Source organism: Propithecus coquereli, unplaced genomic scaffold (assembly GCF_000956105.1).
Source record: "Propithecus coquereli isolate 6110/MARCELLA unplaced genomic scaffold, Pcoq_1.0 Scaffold291, whole genome shotgun sequence".
In the NCBI taxonomy this organism is placed as follows: Eukaryota; Metazoa; Chordata; class Mammalia; order Primates; family Indriidae; genus Propithecus; species Propithecus coquereli.
The window spans coordinates 2398943-2421748 of record NW_012148519.1 but is presented as its reverse complement, the minus strand read 5'-3'; the positions used below and the strand labels follow the sequence as shown (position 1 = coordinate 2421748).

At 35.8% G+C, this 22806-nt stretch overlaps 1 protein-coding gene across 4 annotated transcripts in view; it reads left to right on the top strand.

Moving 5' to 3' along the window:
- Positions 1–22806, top strand: part of GGNBP2 (gametogenetin binding protein 2) — a 31355-nt gene that overhangs the window by 2542 nt on the left and 6007 nt on the right. Inside the window, exons 3-10 of one of the 4 annotated variants that reach the window (XM_012648683.1) lie at positions 5644–5724; positions 7329–7582; positions 9814–9912; positions 13702–13827; positions 13919–14032; positions 19389–19592; positions 20658–20832; positions 21890–22084. In XM_012648683.1, coding sequence (XP_012504137.1) covers positions 5644–5724; positions 7329–7582; positions 9814–9912; positions 13702–13827; positions 13919–14032; positions 19389–19592; positions 20658–20832; positions 21890–22084 — 1248 coding nt within the window. Of the gene's footprint in view, positions 1–5643; positions 5725–7328; positions 7583–9813; positions 9913–13701; positions 13828–13918; positions 14033–19388; positions 19599–20657; positions 20833–21889; positions 22085–22806 lie in introns of all 4 variants that reach the window. The other 3 variants (XM_012648682.1, XM_012648685.1, XM_012648684.1) reach the window with 3 other exon arrangements.

The following is a 22806-nucleotide window of genomic DNA, read 5'->3' as shown; positions in this document are numbered from 1 at the left end:
AGATGCTTATTGATTGTATATTTACATAAGCACCTTTAATGTGAATGCAGCACATTAATGTCATATAGCACTTGAAAATGGCCAGCTTTTTAGGTGCCTTTATACTGTATTCTCTCTACAATGATATGAATTTCTGAAATTTTCCATTGAAAGAGATGTAACCTTGCACTGTGGTTTAGTATGGCATTTATTTTGCACTGTACCTGGTGGTTGAATTTTGATTTTATTGTATTGTGGACTTGTGACCAAGGCAAATAAAATTTAAGCTTACTTAATTTAAATATCTCAAATAGCATTTTATTTAGGAAAAGGTACAGTTTTTCTTTGCTTTGGAATGTGTTTTTATCACTAGAGAATGGATGAGACATTTATTACTTTGTCTTGAAACTTCTGCACAGTCGTTGAATACTGTTTAGTGAATGAATGTTAGTGAAAATTCTTGTTAAGGATGCACCATATTTATAGAAAAAAGTTTCTTTCTGGATCATTCTGCCACCTACTACTTAAAGGAAGAATGTTGAGCAAAACACTTGTTGGGGGAGAAGCGGGACGGGGAAGACAGAAGGAAGATGCCTGTAGTAGAGGTTTATACTCTGCGCTGGTCCATTGACAGTTTGATGGAAGTGTATGCCTGAAGTTAACATTTGATTTGATCTTTGTTACTAGTGTCCATCAGTAATGCACTGAGGAAACATTGCCTGATCTTTATTTCAAATAGTAGTCTTAGAATCTTGGTAGCAGCTAAATGTTGCAGTCTAGTTACAATGTTTACAGTTCACAATCGGTTACAAATGTTATCATTTGAGTAAGGGATCCTGAAACCTAGCTTTAGTTAAATTGGTTATTTTAACTTGGATTTGTAAAATGAAATTAAGAAGCTTGTATATGAAGAAGTAGCTACCTCTTCTATGTCCTATGTTGTATCCACGTCTGAAAGATTCCTGTGGTAGTTCAGTGGGTATGAATGCTTGAGTACGGTGCTGATGTAGGTGCATTTGAGAAAATCCCAAATAAATAAGCAGGTGTAATTTTTTGGAAAGTTGTTACAGTGTGTGGCCAAAATGCTGTTCAATATTATTAGAATTATAAAATAGCAGACAGACAATACAGATTTTATTTTAAAGACATCTTTGAAGAATTATAATTTTTTCTTTTTTTTTAAGAATTACAATTTTGAGATTGGGCATGGTGGCTCAGGCCTGTAATCCGAGCACTGTGAGAGGATTGCTTGAGCCCAGGAGTTCAAAACCAGCCTGGGCAACTTAGCAAGACCCCATCTTTACAAAAAAACAAAAATTAAAAAAAATTAGCCAGGCATGGTGACACATGCCTGTAGTCCCAGCTACTCGGGAGGCTGAGGCAGGAGGATTGCCTGAGGCCAGGAGTTTGAGGCTACGGCGAGCTATGATTATGCCACTGCACTCCAGTCCAGACAGAGCAAGACTCTGTCTCTAAAAATAACAACAAAATAGTTTTTAGGCAAGTGTTTTTCAATAAGGATAGAATAAACATGTATATTCTTCATAAAATCATCTCAAAAAATAACTACAAAACAAAAAAAAACAAACTATCCTTAATCATACTTCCCAGAGATTAGCAACATTTAGTGTAATTCCAAGTCAGACACATACATAGATGCAAAGTTGAGATACATTGTCTTCTGTAACATTTTATATTCTGCTTTTTTTTTTTTTTTAACTAAATGTGATATCGGGAACTTTTCTTGTCACTCTTAAACATTTTTAATGGCTGTATAATATTCCATTGTGTGACATTGCATACTTTAATCATTCTTCCATTATGGGATGTAGAGGTGGTGCTAGTTTTTACTATGAATAAGCTATAAGAATATAAACAGTGCAGACATCTTTGCATTAAAATTTATTTTCTTAGGCTTTTGGAAGTGAAATTATTGGATCCAAAAGCTAAGAACCTTTTATAAGTTCTTTGTACATAATTGTCAAGTTGCTACAATATTTCTGGAATGCAGTTTACCCTTCTAATTCAAACCAATCTAAATGGACTAGAACCTCAGATAAGAGTTTTTAACTACCTTAGGCTTTGAAAGAATAAATTGTAGCATATTCACTTGGGGGTTAGGTTGCATTTGTTAAAAGTTTAGCATTTCAGGTTTTCTTTCAATTCTTGATTTAATATTTAATCTTACCAAGGGTGATAGATGTTACTAATGGCTGTGTGGATGAAGAAGTAAAAGAGTAAAACCAAAGTGACAATGATTTAAATAAATACAGACTTAGTATCACCAGTTAGAACTTGTGAGAATATGCTATGAACAGATTTTTTGTGGTCAGGAGAAACCAGGACAGATACTTAAGAGTGAAAGTGGGTAATGGAGTCAATAAACTTTATAATGCAGTAATTGCAGCACAATGACTTGTTCTATTTCTGGCTAGCTGTGGATAGGCAACCTCATCACGAAGCTGAATGCTAATGACTCCTCTGTGAAACCATACCTGAAATACTGTCTTCCTTTAGATAACTTAGGATCTTGAAGATTAAGTCAAGGAAGTGGTTTTAAAGAATGGGGGGAAATAGTGCTACTAGCCTCTTTAGTTTCCCCTTTTTCTTATTTTCATCTCTTAAAACATTAAACAACATGTAGTGATTTGCCAGAAAACAGTAAGGCAAAAAGGCATTGACCTAAGTGTTTGAAAGGCAAGGACAGAGTAATTAATGAGTGCAGAGTATATAGGGTGGGTAGGGAGTAAATACAAGAGAAAATTTAGTATCATCTAAGCTGATGAAACCCAGGAAAGACATAAAAATAGATCTTGACAGTTTTTTATACTAGGTAGGTGAAAATGAAATGATCCGAAATGAGGTTTTTTGTTTTTTTTTAATTTTAACCCTTCATGATTTAAAAAAGGATTTCTAAAGCAGATATTCATGTAATTATAATTTTTTACAAATCAGCTGGTAGGTCTCAGTATGTTAGATGTACTCTTTGACCTCTGCTTTAATTTTTAAAACAATAAAACAGTTGATCAAAATAAAGATAAATATTGAGTCAGAAATATAGGATTTCATCTAAGAACCAGACTGAAGAGCCTTTGATTTGGTTCAATAAGGAATAGTCATTGAATGTTTGCTAAATTGATAGCTTTGATCTTAAAACAGCATACGTAGTTGTCTTAAATTTTATGTGGCAATTGGTATGTGGTGAAATGGTGTATATTTGTATCAAGCAACTGAAAATGCAAATCAAGGTATTAGTTTTTTAAATGGGTAGGTTCGAGGCGACCTGCAGTGTTCTATTGAGTTACATGGTTCAAAAAGTTTGTCCTATACCTTTTTCGTGACTTCACAGTTAAATTTCTTTGTGACTTAAGCCCTGTGGTGATTCCAGAAGACATAATGTGTGTTAATTGAACTATTAGCTATTTTAATTCTTTTGTCAGTTTTCTGGACCAGGATTTTTTTTTTGAGACAAAGTCTCATTTTGTTGCCCTGACTAGAGTGCCGTGGTGTCAGCCTAGCTCACAGCAACCTCAAACTCCTGGGCTCAAGCAATCCTACTCCCCCAGCCTCCCGAGTAGCTGGGACTACAAGCATGCGCCACCATGCCTGGCTAATTTTTTTTTTCTATATATTTTTAGCTGTCCAATTAATTTCTTTCTAATTTTAGTAGAGACGGGGTCTCGCTCTTGCTCAGGCAGGCCTGGAACTCCTGAGCTGAAATGATCCGCCCGCCTTGGCCTCCCAGAGTGCTAGGATTACAGGGCGTGAGCCACCACGTCCAGCCTGGACCAAGATTTTTAATATAATGATTATTAAATATTTTTTTGAATTTGAGTGGACCGTGTTAACTACAATAAATATATGGGCAGTATGAAATCATTAGATATTTTGCCCATTTATTTCAGTTATTCTCACCCGATCATTTATAGCTACAATGTTAGACTAGTGACTTAAGTTTTACTTTGTACTCTTGGTAAAGTTAATATATGAAAGTACTTATAACAATGCCTGTGTATTGATATATACTTGATATATACTATATATGAAGCTACATTAAGCATTACTATTATGTGTTAGAGGTATTAATAAGAAGACTGGGAAGTAAAACTAGAAACAAAATATCAAGGTTGATAAATCTGAAAATTGGATAATTGATCTTTGAAACTGAGATTTAGACATTTCATCTATAAGTATGGAAGAAGAAACTTCCAGAACAGTAAAAGCTATTGAGATGAAAGCATGTCTGTGAACATGGTATAATAAATATAAAATTGGAAGCAAGGAACATTAGCCCTCCTCCCCCCGCCCCTCGCAATAAATAGTATATGTACATTGTAATACATTCGCAAAAGGTCAGAACACATTAAAAAGACATCTGTTGTCCCACTACCTGGAGATGGCCACATCTAATATATTATGTATTTTCTTTTTGTGTAAGATAAAATATGCACATACAAAAATTTGAATCGTATTGTACATACAGTTTTTGATTCTGTTAAATACAGTGAAGTCCTTTAGGATGTTAAGTTGGTGTTGGCATCATTCATCCTCTTAGTATCTATTTGTTTACCTACTTCACACATCCAGTATTCCTCCCTTATCAAATTAAGCAAAGATCTTATCTCTATTGTTTACACTTGCCTTAGTTGTTAATGAGGCCTCAGTTTATTATTGTAACAAGCATGTTTTAAATCTCTCATTTCTAATGTGGAAAGAAAGGAATGGTCACCTTCATTAAAGAAGCAGTGTGGTGCTGGTTGGGGAAGAAAAAAGGGATCTTTTTAAGATCACGTTGAACCGGGTAGGGATTTTTTTGTTATTGCCTCAAATGGATTTTTATCCTGACTTCACTCAGGGTATGTAGGAGTTTGTGGCCCTTGTCATTTGGAAATAGTTTGTCCTACCATATTACACGTGGGTTATTTTCATTATTTTGAAAGCATACTTTTTTTTTTTCACATTTTAACATCCCTGCTTGAGTATGTCACATAATGGGAATCACACGACAGATCAGTGATACATGCAAATTACGAATTCCCATTATGTGACATACCGTAGCATCCTTCAGCTTCACATCCCTCTTCTTCTGGTAGTGAATTTTGATAATTGAATGAGTACCTCAGTGTGCCCTTTTTCATAATTAGAGCAAACGTAAACTATGTGCCAGGTACTGTTCTAAATATATAGATATGTAGATTTTTAGAAAACAGTTACAAGATTATATTTCATAGTTAAGACGAATAACTAAAAATATCAGGTTATTCCACTTATTAAATGCAATTAGCCACTGCAATAAACATTGAAATATAATTTAATTTTTATGACCACTCTATGAGATAGATATTAGAAATTATTTAATCCTATTTTACAAATGAGGAAATTGAGACTCAGGTAAGTCACTTGCCCAGAGTTAATGACATAGATTGTAAGTGGTAGAACCTCTATTTGAACTCTTGTCTACCTGATTTCCATATTCTTGCTCCTAATGACTATACCATTTTGGCTTTAGAAACTTGTATGCTTGGATTTTTTTTTTTTAACTTTTTTTTTGGGTGGGGGCAAATCTGGCTTTTGGGGGGCTATTTCTGTCCTAGAAGTTTATAAAATAGGCTATATCATGTGTTTGAAGGGAATAAAATAATTGATTTCTTTTTGCATTTTAAGATGGTGATGGAATTTCCTGACAATGTTTTAAATCTCGATGGGCATCAGAACAATGGTGCACAGCTAAAGCAGTTCATTCAGGTAATAGTTTTTAAAGTCAGCGTTTTTAATGGCATATATGTGTTTTAAAGAGTTCTTTAAAATTTAGCTGTATTAGTTTTGTTTTATGTAGAGTTCCCTAGTATTGCACTGAAATTGCTTTCTTTTTTACTGTTGCTATAGCGAATATATGTAGTTATGTACCTGTCATGTGAAAGAGAATTGGTGGTGTTGTGTTAACATTTTTTAAGTCCATAGGGCTCTAATTTCACCAGGCCACCTTTCCCTACTTTTTAAACATATAAGGTATACAACTTTTCTTTAAGAACTTGTTGGTTTTCTTCTGTAATAATTGTTTTGTTCAGGCAAAAAAAAAAAAAAATTCATCCTATATTATGAACTTTCTGATTTTTATTTAATTCCTGAGAAATATGATACCTTATATAAGTACACTTAAATATACTATACAATTGTCCTTTTATCCATGGAGGTTTGGTTCCAGGACCTCATGGAAACCAAAATCCTCTGTTGCTCAAGTCCCTGATGTAAAATGGTGTGGTATTTGCATGTCACCTATGTACATCCTCCCTATACTTTAAAGCATCTCTAGATTACTTGTAATACTTAATACAATGTAAATGCTATATAAATAGCTGTTAAACTGTATTGTTTAGGGACTAATGACAAAAAAAGTCTGTACATGTTTAGTACAGATGCAACCATCCTTTTTTTTTTTTTTTTTTCAACCAAATATTTTCGGTTAGTTGGTTGAATCCATGAATATGGAACCCATGGTTATGGAGGGCTGACTGTAATTAAAATAATAGAAGATAGCTTGTTAGTTTACTTCAAAACTTAATTTCTACTTTTAGAGAAAACTTTGAAAGGTTAATGGTAAATGTGAGAAAATGCTTCTTGGGAATTATCCTACTTTCCCATCTGTTTTGGGTAAATCTGGAAGTGTTAATTGTAGTGTAACTATGATTCCATTAAGTAGAAATTACTTACTAGAGTTTTGCTCATTTCTCTGAAACTGTAATTCTCAGTCTTTTTTCTGCCTTGTCCTAACCAACAGATAAAATTCACATATGCCAGCATGTTAGTTACTCACTACAGGCTCCTACGTAAGTAAGATAGGCCTTGTTCTCTCCCACTAATCCATAATACCTGTGCATAACTCTGAGTTGAGCGTTGATGCTCTACATGATCATCCTAAGGTGACTCTTACAGCTAAATATAGTATGTTGTTAAAAAGAAGACATGGTAAAGCTGCATTGTGTCTTCGTTCTTTTTTTTTCTTTCTTTTCCTCTTTAAGTGCGAGTACTAGGCTTAATACTCATTGAACCAGCCCTACATTTCTAGATACAGAGCTTCTTTTTATAATGCTTGGGCACATACTTTTTAGTCCTGGCATCCTAAGCAGGATTTTTTATACCCTGGATTTTAGGACCAGGGGGTTTGGAACAAACTCAGTACAGCATGGACAAGGTGACTACTTTGCCTTTCTAACTCAGTTGCAGATAGAGTTGGCAAGCCCTGCTGAATTGTATTTACTGCACAGAGATAGGAACCAATAGTAGTGAAAGAATAATTTTATGTCTTTCTTAAGGACTCCTCTTCACTTTTCTTTCTTTGTTTCTCTTAGCGACATAGTATGCTTAAGCAACAAGATCTAAGTATTGCCATGGTGGTGACATCACGTGAAGTCTTGAGCGCGCTTTCTCAGCTTGTCCCATGTGTTGGTTGTCGTCGCAGTGTGGAGCGCCTCTTTTCCCAGCTTGTAGAGTCTGGAAATCCTGCCCTTGAACCCCTTACAGTAGGGCCTAAGGGAGTCCTATCTGTAACTCGGAGCTGCATGACCGATGCAAAGAAGCTTTATACATTATTTTATGTACATGGGTAAGTGTAATCAATTAGGAGAAAATGAGTTTGTTAAATTTTTAAACAGCTTGGTGACAGTGGCAGCTTTTTTTCTAAATTTGGTTGGGACAAAGATTGAGTCTTATTCAACAATTTTATTGAGTGACTTCTGTGTACCAGTGAATGTAAAGTTTCTGCTCTCAGGAGAGTCAGTAAATACACAATTTTTCAGGTATGATAAGTTACAATGAAAAACCAGTAAGGGGAATAGAGAATGGGTAGATGGAATTAATATGAAAGGTGATCAGGGAAGGCCTCTCTGATAAAATGACATTGAATATAGACTGGAATGAAGTGAATGAGCAGACCATGTGAATATCTGGGGAAAGGCAGAGAAGGAAGGAAAAGCAAGTATAAAGGTTTGGAGGTTGGAGTTTTATCGGCATGTTTGAGGAACAGCAAGGAAGCCATTGTGGCTAGAGGTAGATGAATGAAGGGAACAGTAATAGAAGACGGAGTCAGAAGAGTGATAAAACGTCCAATCATGTAGATCCTTGTAGGTCATCCTGAGGTCTTTTGTTTTTACTCTGAGTGAGGTAAGAAGCTTTGGAAGGGTTTTGAGCAGGTAAGGGACATAGTCTGACTTGAAGTTTGGCTTATTTTGACCTCTGTTGAGAATAAAGTGAAGGAGGGTGCAAGGGCAGGGAGGGAAGCAGAGAAACAGGCTGTTTAATGACCCATGGGAGAGATAATGGTGACTTGGACCGGAGAGGTGGCCATGGGGGTAGCGAGAAATGGTAGGATCCTGGGTATGTTTTCAGGAATGAGCCAACAGGATTTTAGGTTAGATTGGTTGTGAGGGAGGGCATCAAGGATGATTATTAGATTTGTGGTCTAAAGAATGGACAAATGGTTTCCATTTCCTGAAAGAAGTAAATTTTGTAGAGCTCACTCCTGGGTCTGTTAAGTTTGAGATACCAATTGGACAGCTAAGTAGAATTAAGAGAGGTCTGGCTTAGAGCTATAGATTTGTGTCATATAGTGAGTATAAATAGGAAAAGAAGAGGTCTGAAGACTAAATCCTGAGGCTTTCCTATTTAGAGGTGGTGATAGGGACTTTGGATTTCTACTCTGCCTGAGGAAAGACACCTTGCAGGGTTTTTGAACAGAGGAATAACATCTGACTTATGTTTTAAAAGGATCACTCTGTCTAATGAGTGAAGCCCAGAAAGTAAAGGGCAAAGGGTGGCAGCAGGGAGACCATTTGGGACACCTGCTATTGCAGTTGACTAAGCTAAAGATTGGACAAGGGTGATAATCATAGAGGTGATAAGAAGTAATTTGATTTTGGATATATTTAAAAATTACAGTTGACAGGCTTTGCTGATTGGATGGTAAGGTATGAATAATAGTGATACATATTCTATATTTGCATAAATTTTCTGTCAGTGGCTCCTCATTAAGGATATTATGTATTTACATAATGTTTGGGGGGGGTGTGTGTGTGTGTGTGTGTGTGTGTGTATATGTGTTTTGGGAGACAGAGTTTGGCTCTGTTGCCCTGGGTAGAGTGTAGTGGCATCATTGTAGCTCACTGCAACTTCAAACACCTGGGCTCAAGTGATCCTCCTGCCTCAGCCTCCTGAGTAGCTGGAACTACAGGTGCGTGCCACGACACCCAACTAATTTTTCTATTTTTAGTAGAGACACTCAGTCACTCTTGCTCAGGCTGGTCTCGAACTCCTGAGCTCAAGCAATTCTCTTGCCTCAGCCTCCCAGAGAACTAGGATTACAGACGTGAGCCACCGTGCCTGACCTGTGTGTGTGTTATTAAGAGACAAGGTCTCTGCATGTTACCCAGGCTGGCCTTGAACTTCTGGGCTCAAGTGATCTTCCCGCCTCAACCCCCCCATGCCTGACACATTTACATAATGTTTGGACAAGGGAAGATAGCTGAGAGTCAGATAGCAGTCAGTTATGAAGTAATGGGCACACGCTAGATGTGGGGATACAGGGATGAGTGAGATAGATGCAGTCTTGGGGAAAGAGTGTGTTGAATAGAGTATGTCTCTTTCAACATTTTGACAGGCTGAGGATGGAGAGGGAAGATAGACCCTTCTGGGTTAGAATTTGGTGAAAAATTTTCAAGGTAGACAATGTGTCTATAATACCCTAAATAAACTTCTCTCTAAAAGGCAGTAAACAGAGATTTTAAAATTTGAAAGAAAAATGAATATTGCTTAAATCCTTAATGGTTTGTTTTTAATTAGGTCCAAACTAAATGACATGATAGATGCTATTCCAAAAAGTAAGAAGAACAAGAGATGTCAATTGCACTCCTTAGATACACACAAGCCAAAACCTTTGGGGTAAGTAGAATTGAATACCAAGGTGCTTTGTCTTTGTTAAGATTATAAAAGTTGATCATATTTAGTAAAAAAAGAAGAAACACACTGTTAGTTTTAATTCATTAATTGGTTATACTCTACAACATAGATCAAAATAAATATGTCCCCTGGTTCTATAGAGCTTTTTGAATTGAGACTATATAAGGTCTCAAAGATTTGATTTTTTTAAAAGTTTTTTTCCTTATATTAAATATGTTTTAGAGCAAGGAAGTTGAGATCTTTGTGGAAATTTATGTACCTAAAAATAAGTGTTTCAAAGTAGTGATAATCATTCTTTGGTCTGTATAATAGTAATAATGCATAAATTATTTTTCTTACCTTTCTTATCTCTAGGTTTCCCTAATAATTTATCAAGGAATAAAAAAAAGTTCTTGAATCAGTTATGGCAATATGTAATTATGTAACTAATTTATAGTTTTCTTCTTGGTTAGATGCTACAATGTCCAAGGCTGCTTTTCCTCCCATCTCCCAGCACAGTGCTACAGTTGTACCCTACAAAATGGCTTGTGGGTGGGGATGGTAGGGAGAAGCCATGGAATTTGAAGGGAGTTTCTAAGAAATCACTTCTGTTTTGGAGAGAATGGGATTCAAAACTATACTTCTGAATTAATTTTAAAAGTTAAATTTTGAGTGTCTCATTAGTATCATTGACACCAGTGTTGTATAGACGTCTTCCTCCCTGATATAAAGACCTAGGTGACCAGGTGGTGGTTTGTTAATAATCTATCAAGTTTTCTTTTTTCCTATATTGAGGAACAAAACATATCTTAAAATTTTTATTATGAAAACTGTCAAACACAGAAGTGGAAAGACTATACAAAGGACCACCCCTCCGCCATGAATTTTCACTCAGATTCAACAGTTATCAAAATTTGCCACATTTGTTCATTTATCTACCTTTTTCTTTGCTTAAGTATTTTAAAGCAAGTCTTAGGCGTCATGTAATTCTCGTACATACCTCCACATGCATCTCTGAATATATGGACACTTTCTTTCATAACCACAGTGTCATTATAATACCTAACAAAATTAACTGTAATAATCTAATACCTAGTTAATATTCAGATTTCCCCTGTTGCTTCTAACAGCTTTTTTTTATATTGGTTTGTATGAATTAGGATCCAAACAAGAACCACAGGTTACATGATATCTAAATGTGGGAGTACTCTGAACCCATTAAAGCCTAAAGTTTTCTGAGGATAATTGTTTTTTAACATACTTGATTTATCAGTATCTTTAGACAATATCTTGACTCTCTAAATGCAAAATTCAGTCTGATTATCTCATTAGAGAATGACCCATTGGCTGAAGGCACAGAGTAGTGTGCTATAGTAAAAAGCCTGCCTTCTGGTTCTTTTTTTGTTATGCATATTTTTCATTGAGGAATTAAAAAAGTAGCAGGGTACCCCAACATCTTGCACTTCTGTGCTTATTGCTGCCTTCCTTCAAAGACCAGTCCTACACTTTTGCTCAGGATTTCCCCTCCTCTTTTGTTCTCAGTGACTTTGCTTCATCAGTTACCTACTTTTATTAAATTGACATTCAGCTATGTTTTCCTGTCTTTCAGCTTAGAAACAAAAACCAAACCTCCACAGACTTCACATCCCCCTCCAGCTATAGTCCCACTACATGGGAAGTCAAACGTTTTAGAAGGCTGTCTGCTGAGTATGGAATCAGTATGAACGGACTTAGTCGATCTTAAGCAGTGTTCCTTGACTAAGATAGTTTCAGTTATTCCCACATGCGTATGGATAGCAAGGCCAAGACTCCCTGTCCTCCACCTTGGATGGTCACCACCATTGTATGCTACCGTGACTCTCCATTTTATACATTTCTACTCCTCCCCCCGCCCACCTGTTTTTTTGTTTAGACTTTGTCCAGAGAAAGTATAATACAGTTGATTAGGTTGCAGCCTAATAAATAGCAGTGATCTAGGTCAGCCTTTCTGGGAGTGTTCTCATATACATATAAGTAAACCCAGGTTATTTTCTGTCTGGGAGTAAGTGTGAGATTTGAAAGAAAGGTCTAGGCTGGAACTGTAGGCCTATATCTTGTGTTAGAGAATGATATTTAAGATAACCTAAAGGGAAAGAGTAGAGTGAGAGAAAACAGTGCAGAGGAATTTAATTTAATGGTGGGAAAGAAGAAACTTGAGAATGTGGCCAGATAGGTAGGAGGAAACTGAGGTAGAAGTTTTTCAAGGAGGTCCGGTCAGCTGTGTTGAATGCTGCCAAGTCAATGAGGACCCCAAAAGTGGACACTGGATTTAGCAACACTGAGATGATTGGTGATCTTGATGAGCTGAGCTAGTGGTTGAATGGAAGCAGAATCCAGATCACAGTGGATGGCAAAGTGAATGCAATGTAAGCTGGTAGTGGACTAAACTGTGAATGGAAAGTACTAGAGTAGAACAAGGAACAGAAAGACTACTTTTTCAGAAAGCTTGATCTTGAGAATAATATGAAGGCATGAGGTCAAGAGAGATTATAGATAAAATCCTAATTTAAGCTGTAGAATTTTTTTTGCAAAGCTTTTTTTTAGAATAATGCTTTCACATTCTCATGATATAATAATAATTTCCCAGCTCTGATTTCTTTTTATGAACCTTTTCCTTAATTATGAGAACTTGAGTTTGAGAGTTTTTCAGTTCTAGGAGATTATGGATCACACAAGCATAATTAGGAAAAAAGGAAATATGGGAGTTGCGCATAGAAGGATGTAATGTGGAAGGCAGAGCGGGAGTTGAGGTTTTTATTGTCAAAAATAAGGGGAGCTAATCCTTGGCCTGAGCCCTTGTGAGAGGGAGTATGGAACTGAATTGTATGTATGACTTTATATTTTAGGCAGAGGGTTGAGAATTACATATTTAGCTGTATGGAGTAGGTTAAGTAAAGAGTCAAGGTTTTTCCATCTCAAGCATCCAAGGTGTAATGAATTCCTAGGACTGTAGTGAGACCTGCAGAAGAACAGGCAGGAGCCAGTTGTTCAGAATCGTGAGAAATCAAGAAGACTGTCATTGAATGGAATATAGACACACATTTCGCTTGGAATGCACATCTGCAACAAAGCAAAATGCATGACCAGCGCCACATTGAAACCTGTGGGGGAGGGAGAGTCTGGGAAGTTTTTAGTAAGTTTTTAAAAAATTATTTATATAGTACTGACTGTTAATTTAGGCTGTGTAAAGTGTTCATCTTTGTGTTTTCTTATTTTAGTAAATGCAAAAACTTATTTACTATAGTTAGATTAATCTCTGACTTTCCCAGTTTACTTGTAAATGTGAAGGTAGATAAAAATTTTGTTGCCATGAAATAGCTATAAATGGGAGTGATTTTTTAAAAAAATCAAAACTTATTAGAATTTTTAATTTGTGGAAGAATGATTCATGTTTGTGGGTAAAAATACTTTATAGTTTTTTTCAGTCCTTTTGACTTTAGAACATTCCAAATATATTTGCTCATAAAATGCTTAGTATATTAACCATTTGCTATCTTGATAACTGTAAATAATGTTAAATTGTATGAGATAAACTTGATAGACGAGCAGAAGTTTCTATGTAAAGATGCGAGCACGTTTAAATAACATTTTAATGTGGTTGAAATGAGTATTGTAACCATTATATATAGATTTGTAAACTTACCCTACTAATATCTTAATTATTAAAGAGTTTATGATTTTAAGTTAGACTGTAGAAATTATTACGTCAGATTATCTCAGTGTCACTAAGCTTTGTACTATACTGTACTACAGTGAAGGGAGCAGTAGCAGTGTCAGTTCAGAGAAGTTAAGTACAGATAAGAGAAGTAGTGAAGACCACAGGAAGGACAGCAAGTGTAGGATCATTTTCCATTATGGACCTTTCCAGGGAACAGCCAGGTAAAATCAAGCAATCCTTTACTCCGCTTTTTTTAAAAATGTTTTACCCTTACATATTCCTCCTTTTCACTACTATTTGTTCTTCCTACAGAGGTTGTTGGATGGATGTATGGGAACTAATGTCCCAGGAATGCAGGGACGAAGTAGTTTTAATTGACTCTAGTTGTCTTTTAGAAACACTAGAAACATATCTGCGAAAACACAGGTAAGCCTAATGGTCATGACAATATAATGTGGATGGTGCCTTAGCTGTCAGTCATGTAGAGTGGCCTGTCACTGACCTCCTTTGTATTATAGTACTCCAGCCTTCCTGTTAATTCCTGGCACTAGGCAGAGCTTAATGTCAGGATAGGCACTTCCTTTGTGGGATGACTCTCAGTGTTTTTGTTTTTTTTTTCTTTCTTTCTTTTTATTTTTTTATTCCTTACATGTTCCTACGGAACTCTCAGTGTTAGTCTTCATGTGTTGAGCCAGCATCTCCTTTTTTGTAATTTTTGCTTGTTGGTTCCAGACCAGCTTTTCAAGAAACACAGAATAACTAAATTGGATAAAGTGTACTTGATCACTTTGGAAACTCTGGTACTCTTTGATTTTGTGATAGAATCATTTTATGATGGCATTTTCAAAATTAAAATTAAATTAGTAACTTTTCACTTAGTAATATTTTGAAGTATTTCTTCTCTAATTGTCAGGACCTAAAAATAGAGTTGGGATTTGTGTGCTTCATTGCTATAAAAGTAACTTCAGATTTTTCTTTTTTAGCATACTACTTTTACAAAGGAATTTTCTAAGTGTCATTAACATTTGGAAATTCGTAGGAAGGGAGAGTGCAGTAGGAAAGGACACTGGTAAGGGAGCCATCTAGAGATGGTGTTCTTTGGGGGAGTTCTCCTGTTTAAATTTGTCACATGTTGGGTTTGTGGTTGTTCTTTGACCCTGGAACAGATATACACTATTACTTTGGGGGTGCTTCTAAACATAGGTGAATGATTAAAAGAAAATTGTATTATCAAGATTAGCGTTTATTTGATGTGGCAGTAAGGCAGTGACTTAACCTATACACAAAGTTTGTTTAGGTGTTTTTCTTTTTTCAGTTATAAACTTTTCTTGCTTTTGTGGTTGGTTATACCCAAGAGAGTAGGACATACATCCCTTATTTGGAGTTTTAAGGGGACTATATAGACATAAAATATATATCTTTCCTCCTTAAATATGAATCGGTCCACCCAAAAGATAGCTTTTTTGGGTGAAAATTACTAGTTATCAGAGCTAATGTTTTGCAGTTTCCAATAATGGTTGTAAATATTTCCTGTGTTTGGGGCAATGTTTTATATTTTAAGAAGGCAGAGTCCATTTTATAAATGTCTTAAGGTTAGAGAGAAGGTATAGTTAACAGAGTAATTAAGGGAGATGGCATTGAATGTGAGTTCTAGTGATTATAACTTTGTATAAGTTACTTTTCTGTGCCTCAGTTTTTCTCTTCTTTAAGAAAAAAATAACGATAGTACTGATCTTACAGGATTTATTATAGCAGTAAATTTGTTGTGAGGGTTGATGATACATAGTAAGTCTTAGAGCAGTATCTGGCACATTGGAGAACGCTTGCATGCCATATTTGCAAGTCCTTATCATTCCTGTGTTTCCCGTTCTTATTTTAGGTACAGTTTGAGTGTTTGAGGTATAGTCAGTTGAAAATAATTTATAAACATCTAACTAATGTGCTTTTTTGGCAGTATCTACCTTTTTTTTTTTTAAGCACTTTATAATAAAGATTTGAAAACACTTCTTAGCCAGTTAAGCATTATGGTAGAACATCATTAGAAATGAGGTGTTAGGAGACTGTGAAACCTCTGCCTTAAAAGTTTTTTAAAATTCATGTGCGATGTTACCTTTGCAAATGGTAAAGATCGCTTTCATTCTTATGGCTTTCATATAATATTTTTAACTTGCTGTTCACTGATGCCTGTAGTTGTACAATCAAGCATATAGTAAACTGCTCTGAGGGTTTACAGCAATAAAATAGGGAACTATTTCAAGTTTTATTATTTACTATTTGACATTTGACCATTTACTTACCTGCAAATGTAAACTTGCCATTTATAATCTGAAAATGTGGAAGTATTTGTTGGTATTGCTGTGTCCATTTTTCCTTCCTTAAGGGAAGACTTTCCTTTTTTTTGTTTTTTTAAGACAAGATCTCTTTCTGTCGCCCAGGCTAGAGTGCAGTGGTGTCATCATAGCTCACTGTAACCTCCAGCTCCTGGGCTCAAGTGATCCTCCTGCCTCAGCCTCCTGAGTAGCTGGGACTATAGGCGTGCACCACCTCACCTGCCTAATTTTTCTATTTTTTGTAGAAACGTGGGTCTTGCTTTCAAACTTTTGACCTCAAGTGATCCTCTTGCCTCATCCTTCCAAAGTGTTAGGATTACAGGCATGAGCTACTGCGCCTGGCCCTTTCTTTTTTTTTAAATTGTGGTAAAAGAACACAAAATGTAAATTTACCCTCTAAACAATTTTTAGGTGTACATTACCATATTGTTAACACACATTGTTGTACAATAGATCTCTAGAACCTTTTCATCTTGCATGATTAAAACTATACCCATTGAACAGTAACTCCTTGTTTCTTCCTCCCCCTCACCCCTGGCAACCGCCATTCTACTTTCTGTTTCTATGAGTTTGATTATTTTAGATACCTCATATAAGTGGAATCATGCAGTATTTGAATTTTTGTGATTGACTTATTTCACTTAGGATAATGTGCTCAAGATTCACCCATGTCATAGCATATGAGAGGATCTCCCTCTTTTTTAAAGCTGAATGTCACATTATGTATGTATGCCACATTTTCTTTATCCATTCATCTGTTGATAGACATTTAGGTTGTTTTCGCATCTTGGCTATTGTGCATAGTGCTGCTGTGAACATGGGTCTGCAAATAATCTCTTAAAGATCCTGTTTTTAATTCTTTTAGATATATACCCAGAAGTGGGATTGCTGGATCCATATGTTTTATTTCATGTCGTTTTATTTTTATTTTGAGAAACCTCCATACTGGTTTTCATAATGACTATATCATTTTACATTCCCATGAACAGTGTGTGAGGGTTCTAATTTCTCTACATCCTTGTCAACGCTTGTTATTTTTTCTTTGATTGATAGTGGACATCCTAATGGGTGTGAGGTGATGTCTCATTGTGCATTTGATTTGCATTTCCCCAGGGATTAGTGATACTGAACATCTTTTCATATTCTTGTTGCCCATTTGTATATCATCTTTTGAGAAATGTCTATTCAAGTGCTTTGCCCATTTTTCAATCAGGTTATTTGTTTTTTTGTTGTTGTTGTTATTGAATCATAGGACTTCTTTATAGTCTGGATATTAACCCCCCTTTATCCAATATATGGTTTGAAAATATTTCCTCCCATTCTGTTGGTTCCCTTTTCACGCTCTTGATTGTTTCCTTTGCTGCGCAGAAATTTTAAGTCTGATGTATGATGTACAGTCATGTGCCACCCAATGACATTTTGGTCAACGACAGACCGCATATATGATAGTGGTCCCATAAGATTATAATGGAGCGTACTGTGTATAGAAACCTGATATATGACACTTGATATTGGCATTGCAGATCAAGTAGGGGAAATGATTGATATTCAGTAATGGTGCTGGGACATTTGAGTTTTGATATATAAATAAAAATATATATACCATCTAGGTTTATGTAAGTACATGCTATGATGTTCTCATAGTAACAAAATCGCCTAATAATGCGTTTCTCAAAACATACCCCATTGTTAAGCGATGCATTACTATAGTCCTGTTTGTCTATTTTTGCTTTTGCTACGTGTCCTTTTGGTGCCATATCCAAGAAATCATTGCTCAGTCCAATGTCATGAAGTTTTTCCCCAATTTTTCCTGGAGTTTTATAGTTTTCGGGTGTTAATATTTCAGTCCTTAATTCGTTTTGATTAATTTTTGTATATTTCTGTGTCCATTTTTAAAGCATTAGTAAAACATAATGATTTAACATTACTTGTCAGCATTATTTACCAAGTGGGCTTAGAGCCTTGAATTTAACATATATTCATTTCAAGAAACAGAATTACCTACTATTGGATCAGGAAGACATGTGCATCAAACTAATGTGTGGCAGAATAAAGGTAGATACTATACTAAAATGTGTAAATCCAGTAATAGAAATGAAGAGGAAGGTTTTTAAGCTGAGAGAGAGATAATCAGATATGTTTTAGAAAAATTATTTTGGTGTAAGAAAAGCATTAGTGTTAGGAAGAGTTGAAACAGGAAAGGCAGTTAAGAAGCTTCTTTAAAAATAGTCTAGGCAACTTAAACCAGGGCAGAGGGAATTGAAAAGAAGGGAGCTACAAGAGAGGTAAGAAAGAATTGATACCAGTTGGCTCTTCCTTAATAGGGGGACCTAGGCAGAAGTCGGAGTTAATTGAGGTTTCCAGCCTGGGTGACTTTGTGAATAGTGATGTTCTTACCAGGGAATGGAAAGAGAATAGTGTTGCCCTTGGGCAGTGAGTTTAAGGTGTTCCCTGTTGGACATCTGTGATGTCCCACCATTTTTCAGGATGGGTTTGGTCCTCAGGCAAGAGCAGAGACTTGAACAGAGCTATAAGAGTCACAAGTCATCTTTACACACATGTTGGTTGACGCCAACGTGGAAGTAGATGAGCTCACTTGGGAGGTAAATTTAAATCAAAATTTCCTTGTTCCACCATAATTGATCGCAGTCAGTTACTATTATTGGGAGCCTGGCCTTTTGACCAGATTAGGTTCTTCCATTTTTCAGGAATTCAAAGAAACCAGACTCTGTTCTTTTTTATTTCTCATTGTTTAATATTTGATTCCTAAAAGAAAATTGCTTCCTCCTCCACATTCACAAGCTCTTCTATACTTTTGCTATTGTATACACTTAAGTTTAATTCACATTTCTATATACAGTCTAAAGACAGTATTGAGAAGTATGCATTTTTCAGAAGAAAGAATATGACATTTTGGAAATTACCAGTAAATTAAAAAATACATGTACTACTTTCCCATTCTTCTCCCCACCCCAAAATGCATAGCTTGTGATGTATTAAATGCTGTAATAAAAATTTGAATCAAGGTTTACTGGCTGAAGATGGCATCTGCTTTCAGAAGCTGGAAGGAGAGGTAACTTAGCTAAGAGTTTGTTGCCTCTCTCGGTTTATTTTTGACCTGTACAAACAGCTCTTGAAGTAGAGATGTGGTAGTCCTTGGTAACTAATATTTTCTGGGCATATATTTAATGAAATAATAGGTATTTATCTACCTCATTCTTTTAGACCATGTGCTTCTCTAGTTTAAAAATCTTTTGCAAATGGAGATCTAGCTATACTCTTGTAATCCCTAAATCTGTGTTTCCCTTACACAAGTATGTTTCAAATGTGTATATGGAGCCCTTTGTTAATACTATAGATGGGAGGGAGTGCCATTGTCTAGTACATTGTTATATGTAGCATGAAATAATTGCATAGCCAGTTCTTAATTTTGAGGCTTTTCTTTTCAACAGGTTTTGCACTGATTGCAAAAATAAAGTCCTCCGAGCATACAATATCCTTATTGGGGAACTTGATTGCAGCAAAGAAAAGGGCTACTGTGCTGCGCTTTACGAGGGCTTGCGGTGCTGCCCACATGAACGACACATACATGTTTGCTGTGAAACAGACTTCATTGCACATCTTTTGGGTCGTGCTGAGCCAGAGTTCGCAGGAGGGTATGAGTATGTAATTTGCTAGAATGGGCTATCTAGCGCTTTGCTTCATTTTATCACTGAAAGTTTATTTCTATCACCTTCTGCCTCAGTACATATATGTGTAAATTAAAGTGTGCCTGTGAATATTTTTGCTTTTTGTTAAAATATGCATTTCTTAGTTGAATGACAATGGGGAAAAACTGTTCTCTGGTGTTTGGTTCAGTCCTCTGCTCCTTCTTGCTTGAAGGGAGACAGGGTTTTTTGGCTTTCATTATTGTAGATTATCATTTTCATTTGAAAATGATTAGAAGGGATTTTTCTCCCTCCATCCATGCATTATCATGTTTAAATTTTACTCACAATGATGGTTTTTGCATAGGAAGTCAGATCTTTGCAACAGGGGGTTAAGAAATGCTTTATTGAGTGTAATTCATGAACTGTGTATATTATTATTAAATTATATAAGAACCTAAAATGCCATCTCTGACCTTTTTTGTGAAAATAAAATTAGAAAAAGTTGTTCATAGAATAAATCAAGCCCATTTCCCTTTGTGTTTAGTGTATCAACCCTCATCTGAGTGCCTACTTACTGCTAGGCATTTTAGAAAACAAAGACCTCTTTTATCACTGAAGTTCTGTGAACTGTTGTAAAGACTGGCCTTAGAGGGCTGTTGCCCATGATTGAATCACTTTGGCATTGCTTTTCTCTATTCACCCTCAAAAACAAACCAACCAAACAAATGAAAAAAAATTTTTTGTGATTAGAAGATGAAAGGAACTGTCATGCCTACTGTGAGCTAGCTAGTGCCTTAAATCCATCTCTTTAGAGCCAGTTCCTGAATTACCTTATTTTTAGCGGTACTAGGACTAAGTTCTGCTTGTATCTGTATTTCTCATTGGTTATATACATGCGTGCTTGTATATTTATAGATACGTTAATTGAGTGTAAATGTATAACCGTCTTATTAGGTTAGTATTAGGTAGGCCTGTTGTGTTTTTAATCTGAACTTGCAGATGTGTTACCCATTTTTTAATGTTTCAGTTAAGGGTACTAGAAATTAATGTGTGGTTTATTCTCCTTTATAGGCGAAGAGAAAGGCATGCTAAGACAATAGATATAGCTCAAGAAGAAGTTCTGACCTGCTTGGGAATTCATCTTTATGAAAGACTGCATCGAATCTGGCAAAAACTGCGGGCAGAAGAGCAGACATGGCAGATGCTTTTCTATCTTGGTGTTGATGCTTTACGCAAGAGTTTTGAGGTAAGGATGGTGGGCTGTCCAAGATTGCTTAGTCAAGTTATTGGACTGAATCTTAATTAAGCCACCAGTACCTCAGAAGGCTGTGATCCACTGATACAGTTTCATGGCTTTCGGTGGAGGGAGGGGAGTTCTGGAGAACTGGCATTTAAAAGATTTTGGATTTTTCTTTATTTTTTAATCGTGTTACTCTTCCAGCCTTGGTTTTTAAATTTCCTCTGAGTAGAAGACTGAAGTTGATGGTTAAGAAGATGCTGCTATGAAACATAACTAGTGAAAAGTTAAAAGCAGCCAAAAAAATAGGAAATTTAGAAAGCTTTAATCTGTCTGCCTACTGATGTCTAATAGTATGAAGTAAATAACTTGTCTGAATGCCGTGATGTAAGAACTACTTTTTAGAAGCACACTGAAGGCTCTTTGTATTGGGTTTAGTGCTTGTGATTTGGTAACAATTTTTTTTCAGTTATACTCTATAGAGCAAATATTTGGCTAGTGAACATTTTATGTATACTAGGACGTGGTTGTAAACCTTTAACTGGGTCATATCTGTTCCTCTTGAGAGTAGGATGAAAGCTATAAACTTTTTTCCCAGAGTCCATTCATGAACGTTAAGCACCCTCTTCTGAGGAGTCAGGAGATTTATACTAGTTCTTGGCAAACAGATACCTTATTCCTTTTCTTGTATGTTTGTGCCTTCAGAGATTAGATCATCTGATCAGGTTAAATAGCCTTTTCATTATGTGAAGAAATGAATGGATGGGAAATTTTGCTGTGTTAAAATTCTGAAATTTAAAACTAGAATCTTACTGGTTTAGATTAGGAATGTATGTAAGTATGCCTTTCCCATAGGGATTAGTTGTAGATAGACTCCCTGAAAAGATTTTTAAGACTCTGTCATCATTTAAGATATTAAAACTTAAGATTCTTTATAGGGACTATCTGGCAAAATTGCAGCATGAAATACTAGTTCTGTATGTATGATAGTTAACAAATGAGAATTTCCGTTGAAAATAAAGGAAGTTCTGGCCAATATTCACTCTCAATTTTGTTGTTATATTAGATGACTGTGGAAAAAGTACAGGGTATTAGCCGACTGGAACAACTTTGTGAAGAATTTTCAGAAGAGGAACGAGTAAGAGAACTCAAGCAAGAAAAGAAACGCCAAAAACGGAAGAATAGACGAAAAAATAAGTGTGTGTGTGATATTCCTACTCCTTTACAAACAGCAGATGAAAAGGAAGTAAGCCAAGAGAAGGTAGTATTTCTTAGTATTAACTCATAAGTGTATAGGTATTGTTTTTAGATAGAAGTATAGTTGTCCCTTGTTTATCTCTGGGGTATTGGTTCTAAGACCTCCTACAGGTATCAAAATTTGCAGATGCTCATGTCTCTGATATAAATTGGTGTAAAATTTGCATGTAACCTATGAACATCCTCCCATGTGCTTTGCATCATCTCTAGATTACTGGTAATACTGTATACAATGTAAATGCTGTGTAAATAGTTACACTGTATTTAGGGAATAATGACAAGGAAAAAAGTTTGTATGTATTCAGTACAGATGCAACTTTTTTCCCAAATATTTTTGATCCTTGGTTGGTTGAATCTATGGATTTGAAACCCATAAATAAAGAGGGCTGACTGTATTGGTTTTTGCTAGATTTGGGCATTTTAACTATGCTTTTCCAGATGTGAGTTCATGCAGTTTGTATATTGGCTTCTATCCTAGTACAGTCTATATAAGGCAGAATTTTTTTTTTTTTTTTTTTGAGACAGGCTCTCATTCTTTTGCTGGGCTAGAGTGCGGTGGCATCATCATAGCTCACTGCCACCTCCAACTCCTGGGCTTAAGTGATTCTCCTGCCTCAGCTACCCGAGTAGCTGGGACTACAGGTGTGCACCATCACAGCCAGCTAATTTTTTTTTTATTTTTGTAGAGACAGGTCTTGCCCTGCTCTTGCTCCAGCTGGTCTTGAA